We start from the raw sequence: 14,837 nt of genomic DNA on the forward strand, positions 1-14,837 counted from the left end.
TGAAGACATTGAGATATATATATACATAGAGCGGAAGAGAAAGAAAAAGAATTTTCGAGACGAAAATATGAAAACGTATACGAAATATGTGCTTGTAAGATTGGAAACAATTGAACAGTAGGCAGGCAGAGTGGCGCTCTCAATTAGAGTAAATGACTAGTGAAGAATCAAAAGATATATCAAAGAAGCTGCCACGGCTGTCTACGAGTTAGGAGCTCGTGCCTTTTTACGGCCTGTGCGACGCGTTCACTTAAACACAGACTCATCAACTGGTATTACACAATCAATCATAGAACCGTTAACACAAACGACCAAAACACTCGGACCACAAAATAGATTTACGCGTTACAAATCATTATATTTAAATGTACTTCTGATAACGTTTCAACGATAATGTAGCTCCAAGTGAACGGAGGCACACCAGGCAATCACAGTTCCTATTACCAGCTTAATTCTGCTCTTGCACAATACACGTGTGCAAGGTAAACAAAAATAGTGTTGACAGAAATATACTAGAGATGATATATGTATACCCGAGACAAATATTAAGGTAGTGAAAAACCATTAACTATGTATACCAAGTGATTATACGATATCGCATAAGTTTAATGCTTATTTATCAAACGAGAAAAATACTGCGGATTTGGGAGATTCAACAAGTATGCTATTAGTTTGTCGTCAAGTTTATGAAAATTAAAACAATATTTCATTCGTTGAAAACATGAATAAATGAAAAGAAATTGACAAAATTAGGGCGTATTTGCATGTTTCTCTATGCCCAAATTTTCGCCGATGAAAATTGTTTGGTGTATCTGTTGTTATTCAGTTGACTTCTTTGTTTTGTAGAATGCCATTTATACATAGATTTACCATTGTAGGACATTATTATTCAATAAAAACGAATCAATCATGGGATTTGTGTGTCTTACCCTTTGCGACTTTGTAATCGCGCGCGACAACAACGCTCCAAGTGACGTATTGGCAAACCACGACCGTCTGATCGGCACTGGCGTAAGTGTATTCATGCATGAACGAACTTTGGAAGAAACCGCCGATTTAGTTATATATTCTTCGGTATTTTTATTCATCTCTTAAACTTTTATTTCTATTAATTTCCGCTTCCATTTGAGTGCTCAACATGGATGGAAAGATTTTGAGTGCCATAATCAACAGCAAAGGCTCTTTAAACAAGCCAGGACCAGTTAATCAAAATCAACCAGAGGATGTTGTTGATTATCCAGTGTTATCTGTTGATATGATTGAAAGAATTTCAGATTCCTACACAAGAATCTTGTTGTATAAAATTTCTAAGGAAGCACATCAACGTTACTCTGTTAGACTAAATGCTATAGTGAGTGCTTAAATTAGACTAGATTACGATTAAACTATTGATTTTTCATTCAATCAATTGATTACAGGAGAGTTTGAGGGATTTTAGTAGAATTAAAGGAAATTTTGGAAATTTACCAATTTTTGGAGATTCTGAAAAGTCATACTGTTTACTATTGTACATTTTGAAAAAATATATGACGGAAGAAGTTTTAAAGTCTTGTAATAATATTGATAGTCTTATCCTAGCAGCAGAATTATTGCAAAACTGTCTGACCAAAAGTAAATTAATGATAAATTGTTTTGAAAGAGTTATTGAAAGGATAATAAAATTGGATCAGACTAATAAAAGTAAAAGGTATCTACAAGAACTCATAAGCAAAAGTGATGAATTAAAAATAGATACAAGTCTCGTTGAAAAAATTTATGAAAGTCAGAAATCTTGGCTCATCTATCAACCAATGACAGAGTATTTCAATAAATTTTGTTCTTCTAAAGATAAAAATCAATTTGGCTCAGATATGGTTACACTGTTTGAAAAAATTATTGATAATCCATCACTTTTTGAATTAGTAATACTTCAATTGAAGGATATATTTGTTGAAACAGAATATTCACAAGCTGCTCAAGATTTTATACAAGAAATTCTAAAAATCATTCAGGCACATTGCACCAAGTATCATAAAGACACCTTGGATCTTTATCCAGCTCACATACAACACTGTGTGATCCTGTTGAGAATAAAACCCACATATCACTCTGAAAAGACAAAAAATCAAACTATATCATCGTTGAAGGAGATTTTCTTGAAGAGCCAATCAAATGCCCTGATTTTGGTATCTCACTTTCCAGACTGGTTGCCAGAGTACCAAAAGTTCTTTGATATTCTCGACAAACTGACGCAATCCAAAAAGAGCGAAAGCTGTGATGAACCCATAAATCAAGACTAATTTTACTGTAAGTTATTTTGTATGTTTTGTAAAAGAACGTGTTTGTACAATAAATTATTTTCTATGAAAGCTCGTGTTTATTTATCGATAAGCAAAACAAAAGTAATAAAAGTAAGATCTACCAAGAAATGTCAACTTTATTAGAATTTAATTATTTTATTGATATTTTTAAATTGTATGTCAGATGCTGTTAGAAAATGATTTGCTTTAACGATTCGCGCAGTTACATAATTGTCGTAACTTTGTGAAACTGAACAAGTGTTAAAACGGAAACATATACTTGGTTTTGGTTAGTGAGAAAACGACATTTGCAAACTCTTTTTCTCTTTCTTTTTCTCACTTTCTCTCTCTCTCTCTCTCTCGCTCTCTCTCTCTCTCTCTCTCTCTCTCTCTCTCTCTCTCTCTCGCTCTCGTTTTTCGAGAAAAAAGCGAGAAAAATCGCTGCGTCAAGCTTTGACTGTTCTTATCTCCAAATTGGCAGACGACCGATTATCGACGTTATTAATAGCGGCGGCTTTCGCTGCGGAAGCGCAAGTGGACATCTTGAGTGATGCTGGCACATCTTCGGGACGAGACTTTATTCGTCTCTGCTGCTTGTTGCTGTCATTCTTCTTCTTGGACTTGTACTGTACGGAAGAGAGCGGAAAGAAATGAAAAGTCAGAGTAAAAAGTAAGCGAAATCGTGTGTTGTTGTACACGAGTTATACGAGAATCAATTAGCAGACTTCATGAAGTTTTAAAAATTGATAAATTTAATCTTTATTTAAATTATTCTAAAATTAAAATAGTCCTTAAAAATTTTACACTTTTCCTACTGCATTTATGACTAAAGGAACCTTAATGGAAACAATAAGGTTTGATATACTCAGCAATGTGAACGGCTTTTTTTTACTCTCTTCCTCTTGCAAAGAAACACGAAAATTACCAAGTAATCACTTTGACAGATCTGTAACACGGCTGCGGAAATAATGTAATTCTATGCGTCACGAATGGCGAAATCACGAAGATACAAGAGACAAATGGAAAAAAAACTAACTGAATCTGCGGAAAGGAAATACCGAGAGAACATGAGAACCAAGCGGCGAGTAAAAGTATGGAGACAGTATAGAAATGTTTATAAAATCAAATGCTCTGATACCATGTCAAACTTGTTACATTTAACATCAAGGAAATAACTTTTTTTGTGTTTGTTAATCCGAACGTGAGACATACTACTTTGCTTTTCGTGTTTCCTTTTGTTTGTTTTGTTTGTTATTTATTTATTTTTTTATTTTTGTGATCTACTCAATGGAGCGAGCATCAATTGCTTAATTAAACCAATTTTTTCCTCTGTTTTAAACGACTGGACAATATAATTAATATAATCATTGTTCGTGTTCAATGCACCCATTCGATCCGAATCCAGCGACTTTACAATTCCCGCAACGAATGTTTCATTAAATATTCACACGTACATACAGGACACACACACACACACACACACACGCACACACACATACTTTTTTTGCACGCATACACATATATGCGTGTGCATATATATATATATATATTTACTTTATTTATATATTTATACGACTTTTTGTTTTTTTAAGTGTATTTTCCTTATCATCTCATATATAAATGGCATTCTGCATGCTTTCTGTTTTGTTTTATTTCTATCTACGTTTTTTTTTATAGAGATGGGCGAAAGATCACATGTCAGGTCTAGTTTCTCGTTGCTCCGCGGACTGTTGCTCACGTAAATCATTCGAACGAATTTAAAAAAACACTCAACATTTACGCCTTTTGTATATTTTTTAGTATCGCCTATATATTTTAATAATTCAAATCGATGTGGAGTTAACGTGAGAGTTTCCCTTTTTTTTCACGAGCGGAAGAATTATTTCGAATTACAAATGCGAGGCTTGTTCGCTCTTATACATTTACGTATTTGATGGCAAAAAATTGCAGAAACAGCACCTCTCAGTGCTCTCTCGCCCACGCGATTAAATTTAATTATCTTTCTCGCATCTGTTTGATAATTTAAAATATTACGAGCTATGGCGAAGTGTCTATCCGAAGAAGTTCGAAAGACGTGAATTATATATTTATATATAATATACTTTTTTTGTATTTCCATTACGACGTTACATTTTTGTGTGTATGTTTGTTTGAATCGTTACTTATATATTTTGTCTTTTCTCATGCTCAGTTTCTTTTCTTTTATATCGATAAAAATGACTCGATAATCGTGTAACAATAATATTATGCTGATATCGATATTCTTCGAAAGTGAATTACACTTAAGGATTGTATATTCAAAAACCTGCTGAATCGCCCAACACCGTGACACACATCCATTCAACAAGACTTCAAATATTCTCGCGCAAAAAGTTGAACTTTGCGCTTGAACGATGAGCCATTTCATGCTTTTGTCGTTTTGAGTAAGAGGGATGAAAGTAATTAATGTGACCAGCATTAGTTTTTCTTTTATCTTCTCATTTATAATAATATACTATGTTTATATATCATAGTCTCATGTAAAAAAAGAACGGTAAAATTTTGTATTAATAAGTGAAAAATATTTTACTCGTATCATTCAGAAAAAGAGATAAACAATCAAGTTTAGGAATATATCGGAAAGAATGATGGATATATATATGTATATCCATATGATATATATATATATATAGGGTCAAATGTCGGCTTTCAAAGCCTCGTGGCGATTTCTTCCTCTATATCGAGTAGGTCACAGCTGGTAATCTATTGATAATAATAACGAGACTAATAAAATAGCAATAATCATAATAGTAATAGTAATAGTAATAAATCGCAATAATAATTAAAAATGTTATTAATAATTAATGACAATATAACCTAAATAATCGCAGGATCGAGTCGAGTCTCGTACAAGAACGATGGAAATTTCGCGAGAAGCGATGTGTCTGTGTAGTGATGTAAAGGGAAAGACTTTTATAACATTGTTTTGGTTTTTCTTTTTTTTTTCATCGTGTGGTTTTTATTGAAAAAATCATTCGTATATTTTTATCATTTGTTTTGGCGATATAATTGTCTTCTTATAAAGGTCGCGAAAATTTCAATCGCAACTGCGCGAGATTATCGCCCGACTCGTAATTGTAATCATTTCTTTAGCAGTGACTGCAATATAACAGCAATGATTATCCCATTGTCAATCACAAGCATAGGTCGACTAAATCGTGAAACACATTCTTTGTTCACTCGGTTATCATTTTTTGTTATTATTATTAGATTTTTTGTTTATCTCACTTCTAGACGTCAAATCGGCAACGGCCGATGATCAACCGTCGTTAAAACAGCAAACGAAACACCAAACTATTTCTAACAACCAGCTCTCTTAATACACTTTTCTGCATTTATGTTACTCTGCATTTATTTTTCTTATTTATTCGTCGTACTTCATCATGCGCTTTTCCGTCCACCTCTCTCTATTTATTTACTTTATGATTCTTCGAAAGCATTCGTCTTTAGTGATTCCTGTCATCTATCTTCCTGCATCCGAAATGAGGGACCCAGAAGAAGCGCCTTACTCGATGCTCAACTGCTCCGTTACAAGCGTGAAAAGATAGAAAATCCGAAACAATACCCATTTGTTGGCTTTGTTACTCGACCGATCGTGTCTCGCAAAAGAGGATAAAACTATAGTAAAATAATTTGTTTGTCTTTCTCAAAGTCGCTCGCTCACCCATACAAAAAGGAGTTTTACACGTAAGCGCTACACGTCGATGAAATTTTGGAATGCCAATTCTTCTGGGTCCCGCCAGACATTGGCATTTCGTTATAATTATACAGTTACATAGATTCTATATAAATACCTAATATGCCTTCGTATAATACATACCTAATATGCAAGAAGTCGAGTGTGAACCGACCTCGCAACGTAACGTAAATTAGGTACGCAACTTCCGTATGTGTGTGTGCAGGTGTATGTCTGTCTGTAGTGTGTCCATGTGTGTATCAAGTAGAGTGGGTGCTTCGTCCTTACAAGTCGTTAATTTCATCAATCGTGTCGATGTACTTACACACGGTGTACATAGACTATATATGTAAAACGTCGCTGCATATACACAGTGTATGCACGTGTGCACGTGTGACTTTCTCTGCCTGCAGTGTTATCATCATTTTTTATCATCATCATTTTATTAAACGGGGCGCAACATAATTAACGTTATATAATGTAAATATCATATAGATTTTAATGGGTCTAGCTTCTCTTCATCTTTCTCCCTATTTCTTATATATTATTTCATTATTATTAATTAATAGAGACGTCATTATTTCATTTGTTTCATTATCTTTTTTTTTATTCTTCACGTAATTCATCAAGTTTTGCTAACGAATATACGGTGTGTCACACAGGACCGATCAACAGTCGCTTAGGAAAGGGACGAGAGCCACCCTTTTCGTCAGCAGCCACCCGTCTCTCACGGAATATACAATATCTAAACCAAGGACACGTCCGAACGCATTTCTTGTTTCGTTAAATCGTAAAAAGCCTTAAAGGCTCGTCATTTTACAATATAATTTAATTACCATCATCTTTCTTACAATAAAACAATTATTTAAATGGTTCAATTTATACCATGTACGATTACATGTTGCATTTTTGTTTGCGTCTTATCTCAATCTCGTTGAAAATTCTATCAGGATCAAAGGAGCAAAGAGCGAAGCTGAAAGGGTCGATGCTCGGCTCTGTTCCAGGGCGATGCGATCGTCATTATCAATAACAACTATTTATTCCATAAAATCTAAACGATCAAATTCAATTGATAAACGTAACTTTCACTACGGTCCATTTCCCATCACGAGGATCTCTCAAAATCTCTCTCGAAAAGGGGACTGGGACAAGAAAAGAAATGACGAACAAAGAAAATGCATCTGACGAGAGCGAAAACAAGCAGCAGACCGGTGAGAAAAGGCGCGAAAATGGAAGTGACAATTAAAAAAGTGCTCGGCTAAAAAAAAACGTAACGAGAGAAAGAAATATATATAGAAGAAAGAATTTTCATTGAAGGAGTGGAATCTAAACGAGGACTAATTGAATATGAGCACGCATGCTTCTTTCTGTATATATACTGAGGAAATGAACAGTAGGGCATCTCTCACAACGTTAGTTACTCGATGGCAACTCTTAAATCCATCTAGGACTTGGAATTTTTATGCACGATGTTTTGTATTTTTTAATTTTTTCTGTTTGTTCTCAAGCACGCGTAACCTCGAAAGATCAGTGATTCAAAAGAAAACGAAGAATTTTCTCTTCCAACTAGCCTCGTCGTCGTTTCAATAATATATACACACACATATATGTAGTTCGACGCGCGCCTATTCACACACGGAAGGAAGTCTAGAGAAGTACATACGTGTGTGCGCACGCGCGCGTTTGCATCTTCTCAAGACTGTGTTTTTATTTTACTTTATCTTTTTTTTTAATTATTTGTTTCATAATCGACCGTCCTAAGAACGAGAAAATCACGGGGTCGCGCGAGTCCTTTCAAAGGTGCCCGGGCACGACCGGTTTTACACAAGGGGCAGCAGGAAATTAGATATCGTTTCGTCGCACACACTTAGCGCTTCTGCTTTGCAGAATGATCACGGCGACCACGACGACGACGTGGTGCGGAGTTTCATTATTTTTTTGTTTTTTTTCCTTTTTCATTTGCTTGGTTTGAAGATCAATTATTTTCATTTTTTCAGTGTGTAAGATTCTCTAATGCGCATTATTGTTTTTCTTTTGCTTAGTTACGCATAACGATTTTTGTTCTAGTTGTTTGATGTTGCTGATTATTATTTTTTGTTGTCAGATGAACGAGCTGAAGTTCTATAGAGTGTGTGTTGTTTGTTTTTTCTTTTTTGTTTGTTGAAAAAGTTATCCAGAGTCCGAGTTAAGTTAAAGCCTTTTTCACTTGATTAGAGGCGAGTCTAGGTTCGGATTGGGATTAGGCTGCTGCTGCTGTGACGGCGACGATACCTGCGCCGCCCCTTGGGCTTGCTGTTGTTGCGATTTCTGGCCATCGCTCGATGAGCCACCTGAAGTACCGCCTGCAACGCTGCTTCCACCCTCCTTCATCTTCTCGCAGTAGTCGGCGAACACGTCACGGAACTTTGCCCAGGATTTCTCTGGCACTGTTATAGCCGTCCTGAAGTTGGTTTTTACCTGCAAATTAATTGTCACTTAAGAATATTGCACGTTGATTAAATCACGCATTGAAAGTTACATTTGCCCGTCAATTAATTTACACATATAGATAGTAAATCTTGTAAATTTTTCAGAATTTTGATGTACATTTGTTTACTTGTATTTCAAATAACCCAAACAAATTATGATAATATATTCATAAGTGAAATTGGGTTATTGCATTCATATAATGAGCAACAATCTTAGGAAATCAAGTCTTTCCAAGCTTTGACGGGTCTGTCAACGTGCACCGAAAAATAGCACTTTATTTTGAAGCTATGAAACTAAAATAGAACGCACGAGCATGCGCACAAAATAAAACGAGACTGTAGGAGAGTACATTTCATTTGAGACAGCATGATAGTCTAAACTTGTCTTTTAAAACTAACAGAACAAAGTTTTCTTAAAGTTTACAGTCTAAATAGACTCGAAAGAACGTATATATTCTTAGATTGAATTATTCCCAAATCACATTATTAACAGATTGCAAGAATATCAAAATAAAAGTTAATATTTAAAAAATACTATCCACGAATTGAATTGAATATTAAGAAAATGCCAAGGACAGATGATTGGAGAAGAAAGAAAAAAAGGAAAACCAAGAGAAAAAAAAAAGAAAAACAAAGAGACGAAATGACTGGAAGCTTGATGAAAAGCGGAACACCGCATAGCTGCGGACTCCTCCCATCGCTGGCGGGGCAAATCATTAAACTTGACCCGCATACGCACCTCGGAGATTCTCATGTAGATGCCGCGGTTGTTCTGGCCGATGTCGAAGTAGAAATTCTTATTGTCAACGCGCATGTAACGGCCATCGGGTAGATCTCCCTTGAATCCACCGTCGTCGGTGCCGAACTCCTCCAGCAGGTCTGTGAGAGCGTCACGGAACTCGATCATTCCTTGGGCGGGTATTGCAATCTGCGTCCTTGGGCCGCCACGTGTTATCGTTTGCGACACCTGCAACGTTCGCAAAGGCGCACACGCGCGCGCGCGCGAACGATTAAGTCGGATTTGGACCTCTCGCGAGGAGGGCTTGATTGAAGTATTGACGGTCAATGGAAAAATTAAGCGAGAGGTACAAAGCTAAGAGACAGATGTGTCAGTGCGTGCGCGTTGACGACTGACAGAGTAAGAAGACGGTAGAGTTATTTGCTGTTCGGTACATACAGGGTGACTCACCCGCAGGAAACGTCCGCGTGAGTTCTCCTTCAGGTCCAGGTAGTATCGCCTATTGTCTTTGACCATCATTTCCGACTTGAGCTTGCCGTCGTCAGGTACGTTCTCCGGGTTTGGCGGTCCTGCAATGGACAATTATTCATTAGCGCCTGGTGTGCCGCTGCCACTTCTGCCGCTCGCACTACGAATGTGTGACGGATCGATATGCGCGTCTGACCGGATTCAACCATTCTCTACTTATAACTCTGCTGCGCGCTTTTGCCCGTGAGCTTTTCAGAATGCCTATCGATTTTTCGACTTTCCCGCCGCACTGGCGTGTGCTAGGCCGACGAAGCCCGACCTCGAGATAGCAAAAGCCCGCGCCTCGTGTCGACGACACCACTTGACAACGACGTCAAACGACTTGGTGTCGTAATTGTTATTCAATCGGCCGGTCGACCTTCTGCTCGCAAGTCCGAGCTGTAACATGCCGGCAACGCAAAACGTACCTAAAGATGCGTAGTAATCACTAAATGTCGAGAGGTAGTCCCGGAACTCTGACGCGGTACTGAGTGCCAGGAAGATTTGGCTTCTTCTGCCATCGGCTCCGATCTGCGCAAAGAGAGAGAAAAAAAAAAGTGGGTGGGCTGTGAGCGGCGACATGCAAACGCGGATTGAAAGTGAACACGCCAGCGAGGCGCGATACGTACCTCAGCGACTTTGATAAACCTGCCGCGCTTGTTTTGTTTCACATCCAGGTAGAATCGTTTGCTCTGGATCTGCAGCATCTTGGTGGCCAGTTCTTGTTCTCCCTGTTGGCCTTGTTGGCCTAGAAACGTCAGGCGGCAACAAAAACAAGAGGAAAAAATGGACTCGTCAGTGTGTTGCACGGTGTTTTCGATTCTAGGTTGACCGACGACGACGATGACGACGACGAAGGCGATGATAAGGATTATGCCGGTGGCTAATTGACGCGGACGATCGTATATGAGGCTTGAAGGAATTTGTTTGACAAACGTAATTCATGCTCGCAACAACGACTGTGTCCAGTGTATTAGATAATAACAATGTTAGTTATGTCATTAGATAAGTGAATCGACGAACGAACCTGAGCTTCTTTTATATATCTAACGCCTGTCCATTCGGTTGAGTAAACTCGCGGCTGACACTTTTTCTTCAAACTGAGACGAACGATCGCACGACTGCGCGAAATGCCGAAGCCGTGAAACATTCTTTCTGTTCGGCTATCACCGCGATTTCGTATAAACACAGGAATGAGGTAAAAAAAAGATCAATCCTCGACGGAACCGTAGGGAGCGCGATTAACCTATTTCTTTCGGGATCGTGAATTTTCAACGAGCGCCGAACGAAGACTAATTACGGTTTTCGAACGGGAGCCAATTTCTGAGCGATGGCCGGCGTCGTGAGCGGCAACAACACAAGCCAAGCGCACGTGTGAAAGTTATTGCGTTGGCGCGCGGTCAGCGAGGATTCCACGTCGAGGAGGAGCCGGCACAGAGGCGCAAGCGGACTCTCGTGCGATCGGCATGGGCTTCGACATTCTAAAATAGGAGGGAGTATTCGGGCAAATTCGTAGGTTATCGTGCGCGCGCGCGCGCGCGCGTCCGTGTTCGGCGGAAAAAACGTGCCTCCGAAGTCTTGGACTGTCGCTTGTATTATATATATTATTTTTTTTTCTCCATCGAAACTCGCGCGAGGCGCTCGTGATCGGGACCGCGTCGATCGCTGCGCGAGAGCAAGCGCCAGCCTTACGCAAGCCTAATTAGCGGCAGTCCCGCACGCACGTGCGACGGGATAAAGAAGCAAAGGAAATCCTCCTCCGGTCGTGGAAGGAATCCTTTTTCTCGCGCTCGCTCTCTCTCTCTCTCTCTCTGCGGCGGCGATCAATAACAGCTGCGCCACCACCGAGGAGATCAGCGACCTGTTCTCACTCTCTGCGTCTAGCTCTCGAGCATTGCGAGTACACGGATACACAAAGGACCCTGCGCTGAGGATGGCGTGAGGCGTACCTTCCGGATGCCAGTACTGAATTTTGTCCATGGTGTCATCCCACTCGTACGTAACTTTGCTCGGCGACATCGCAACCGCTCAGCACCGCTCGCTTTGGAATTCCCCGCAGCCGTTGTCTCTCTCTCTCTCTCTCTCTCTCTCTCTCTCTCTCTCTCTCTCTCTCTCTCTCTCTCTCTCTCTCTCTCTCTCTCTCTCTCTCTCTCTCTCTCTCTCTCTCTCTCTCTCTCTCTCTCTCTCTCTCTCTATCTCTTTTTGCGTCACGGTTTCTCGACGAGACGACGACCGGTGAACTTTTCACGCAGCTGATCAATGGAGGCTGAATTGCAGCGCTCAATTATAGGTTCGACAAGTGCGCCTTTTCGAAGGCTGTGAACTAACCTACTAATTTACTTTGACAAAAGTGCGAGTGTGCTTTTCGCCGGCAAGACGTTCCGTATCGAAAGCGACAGTTCGCTCCCGGTATTACTCATCGAAATTGGTTAATTCCGCGTCTGATGTGATTTTGATACGGGCTGCTGAATTACAATCCGCTGTGAGTGGCTTACAGACTCTTATCACTTATAAATCACGCGAATTATTGTCGAATAAATTTATCATCGGAACAGAGCCAAAATTAAAATTGGAATCCCGTGAATGACGTGGATCACACATTACAATAAGTGGACAAGAACTTATATTTATACGCTACGCTAAATTAAAAATCCATGCAATCACAAATCATTGACAAAATGTTACATTCGTCTGATAATATCACGGATGTAAGACAAAGGATGTTTAGAAAGTTAGCACCATATCGGAGCCAGTCGCGAAATTGCTCGCACTACAACTGTCCGTGTTGTCGTCATAAAACCAAGCACTGCAAATAAAGCCTCCCTGGGCTCGCAACCAATCTTCTCCGGCACGAAAAGAAAAAAAAAAGAATAAGAAAAGAAAAAAAACAATTAAACAACAAAAACTGTTTGCCCGCGTTGCTGCGGCTTCGGCAGTCGAATAGGAACTGCGGTGGGAAAAGCAGCCCTCGTGGAGTAGTGACCGGCATCGATGACACATCGGCGGAGTGCGATAGTCGTGCGCGGGGAGTCCGCGAAATCGGTGACGCGCGGTCATTCATGGAGCCCGCCGTCATGCGGGAGGAATGCTGGCGGCGGCGGCGGCGGCAGCAGCGGCGCCACGTGACGGCCGGGCTAAGCACCACGTGACCCTGACGTCACGGCCAGCTGACTACTGTCTGTCTCTGTCTCTCACTCTCTCTCTCTCTCTCTCTCTCTCTTTTTCTCTTTCTCTCTCTCGCATACACGCACATAAGCCGCTCCATTTTTACACCCTCTTGCTCGGCAATTTTTCGAATTCTTTTTCTAGATCAAGTTTCTCCTCGGGGACTGTTCCTGTATTAATAGTCACGCGCTCGCGAAAGAGCAACACACCGTGGGAGAGAAAGAAAGAGAGGGGGGGGGGGGAGAGCGAGAGAGAGAGAGAGACAGGAGAAAGAGAGAGAAAGAGAAAGAGGAGAGAAAGAGAGAGAGAGAGAGAAAGAGAAGAGAGAGAGAGCGGCTGTTGCCATGCGAGTAACTGGTTTGGGCTTCCAGGGGGAGCATGTATAAGTACTCACCAGAGTCGAAGTCTGCGCCGGCGGCGTCCATGCCTCCGGAGTTGCCATACTCTGCAACATAGGGACAAAACAGACGGATGTGTAACGACAGTAATGATTTACCGCGTCCGCGGCCGTAATCTCGAGCATCGTTGTCTTCGCGAAAAGAGAGGCACGTGTCCGACTGGCTCGCAGCGAGCTCGCGCGAGTTTATCGCGGAAGCGGGCGGGAAGAGAGGCGAAAAGCAGAAAAAAAGGGAGAATGCTCGCGTAGGCATTGACAGCTGTTGCGGCGGCGGAAAGGGTTAGCTCGAGGCCAGGAAGATTGGTATCGGCCGCGTCGAGGAAGCAGTCGAGTTGGTGCCTGCCCGCTCCCTCCCCGCGCTTCTGCGCCCGTCGCTCTGTCTCTCTCGTGGCACGACGTTCCCGTCGTTCCTCGCGCCGCCGCCGCCGCCACCGCTGCCAATGCCGGCCATCTTGAAATCGTCCGCGCTAGCGCGAGCGAGCAAGACTGACCGAGACTGCCCTCGTCTTTTTTGCGTCGAAACTGACAGAAGCTCTACTCACTCTGGGGCTGCTCGTCGAGACTTTCACGGTCGGACATGGTTACTGCTTGCACTCAACACTAACGCTGCTGCTGTTGCCGCTGCTGCGCTGTTCCGTTTTCCTCGGCGATCCTTCCTTCTTCCTTCCTTCTTCCTTCCTTCTTCCTCCTCTATCTCACTCTCGTTCTCTGTCTCTCTCGCGCGCGCGCTCCTTTTCGCTCACTCTCCTCCTCGATGCATACGCCTCCCGCGGCCTCCTGGCTCCGCTTGGACTCGCTGCTCCGTCTGGTACACAACTCTCCTCGTCCTCGCACGCACCACTCCGTCACCTTCCGCTGCAGCCAGCAACGCAGTCCGCACGACCGAAACTACAGAGCCGATGCCATCCCCGTCTGAAGTGGGCCACTCCAGCACTCTCTCGCGCGCGCTCTCTCGTTCTCTCTCACTCTTACACCACACCGACACACCGAGCCAGGCTGCTGCTCTACGTTCTGCTCGCTCGCTCGCTCGCTCGCTCTGACTTCGCTCTGCTGCCGTGCTGCTGCTGCTGCTCTACTGCTGCCTGCCTGCGGGCTGAGCCTGGTCTAGAGGGAGCCACCAATCCACCGTCTCGTCTGTTCTTTCTCTCTCTCTCTTCTCTCTCTCTCTCTCTCTCTCTCTCTCTCTCTCTTTGCTAGCAGCAGCAACTACCATCGACTCGCGCTAGCTCGGTGGACGGCGATAGCGCCAGACCAGAACAGAGACCGGCTGCGCGCGCGTCGTCTGCTTCCTCCAACATTTTTGTTTCCACTGCCCTCTTACACTCTCGTTCATACTTTTTCTTAGCCTTGCTTCACATACTCACGAGTTTTTTTTTAGGTACTTCCCAGATGCAAAGTTTCACTGGCTTCTAGTTACATACATAGATTTTACTAAGCGTTTCAGTACCCAGTGGAACGTGGGAGTGTGTGGACTTGTCCGATCGGGCACGGCGTTACTCTACTTGAAATACGCTGCGGCATGTGCGATCGCATTGTTTAACGCGCTCTCTATTAGGCCACAGGTGCA

At 41.8% G+C, this 14,837-nt stretch overlaps 2 protein-coding genes across 4 annotated transcripts; one reads left to right on the top strand and one right to left on the bottom strand.

Annotated features, from left to right (window-relative positions):
- The first annotated feature begins 964 nt into the window (after positions 1-964).
- LOC131666959 (uncharacterized) lies at positions 965-2,858 on the top strand. The gene is made up of 2 exons (XM_058940087.1): positions 965-1,351; positions 1,419-2,858. The coding sequence occupies exons 1-2, from the start codon at positions 1,139-1,141 to the stop codon at positions 2,277-2,279; spliced, it is 1,074 nt and encodes a 357-aa protein (XP_058796070.1). The 5' UTR covers positions 965-1,138; the 3' UTR covers positions 2,280-2,858.
- Positions 2,859-3,010: 152 nt separating this feature from the next.
- LOC131666960 (transcriptional activator protein Pur-beta) lies at positions 3,011-14,348 on the bottom strand. 3 transcript variants are annotated; one of them, XM_058940088.1, is made up of 7 exons: positions 13,813-14,348; positions 13,268-13,318; positions 10,338-10,456; positions 10,137-10,239; positions 9,640-9,770; positions 9,202-9,429; positions 3,011-8,451 (listed from the first exon to the last, which is right to left on the bottom strand). In XM_058940088.1, exons 1-7 carry the CDS (start codon positions 13,847-13,849, stop codon positions 8,197-8,199), a joined length of 924 nt encoding a protein of 307 aa, XP_058796071.1. In that variant the 5' UTR covers positions 13,850-14,348; the 3' UTR covers positions 3,011-8,196. The 3 variants fall into 3 exon arrangements, with proteins under 3 accessions (XP_058796071.1, XP_058796072.1, XP_058796073.1); XM_058940089.1 differs by having other exon boundaries at positions 9,652-9,770; positions 13,813-14,347; XM_058940090.1 differs by lacking the exons at positions 13,268-13,318; positions 13,813-14,348 and adding an exon at positions 11,658-11,802.
- Positions 14,349-14,837: the final 489 nt, after the last annotated feature.

This window comes from Phymastichus coffea, unplaced genomic scaffold, assembly GCF_024137745.1.
Source record: "Phymastichus coffea isolate CEN01 unplaced genomic scaffold, Cenicafe_Pcof_1.1 PCOF00062, whole genome shotgun sequence".
Lineage (NCBI taxonomy): Eukaryota > Metazoa > Arthropoda > Insecta > Hymenoptera > Eulophidae > Phymastichus > Phymastichus coffea.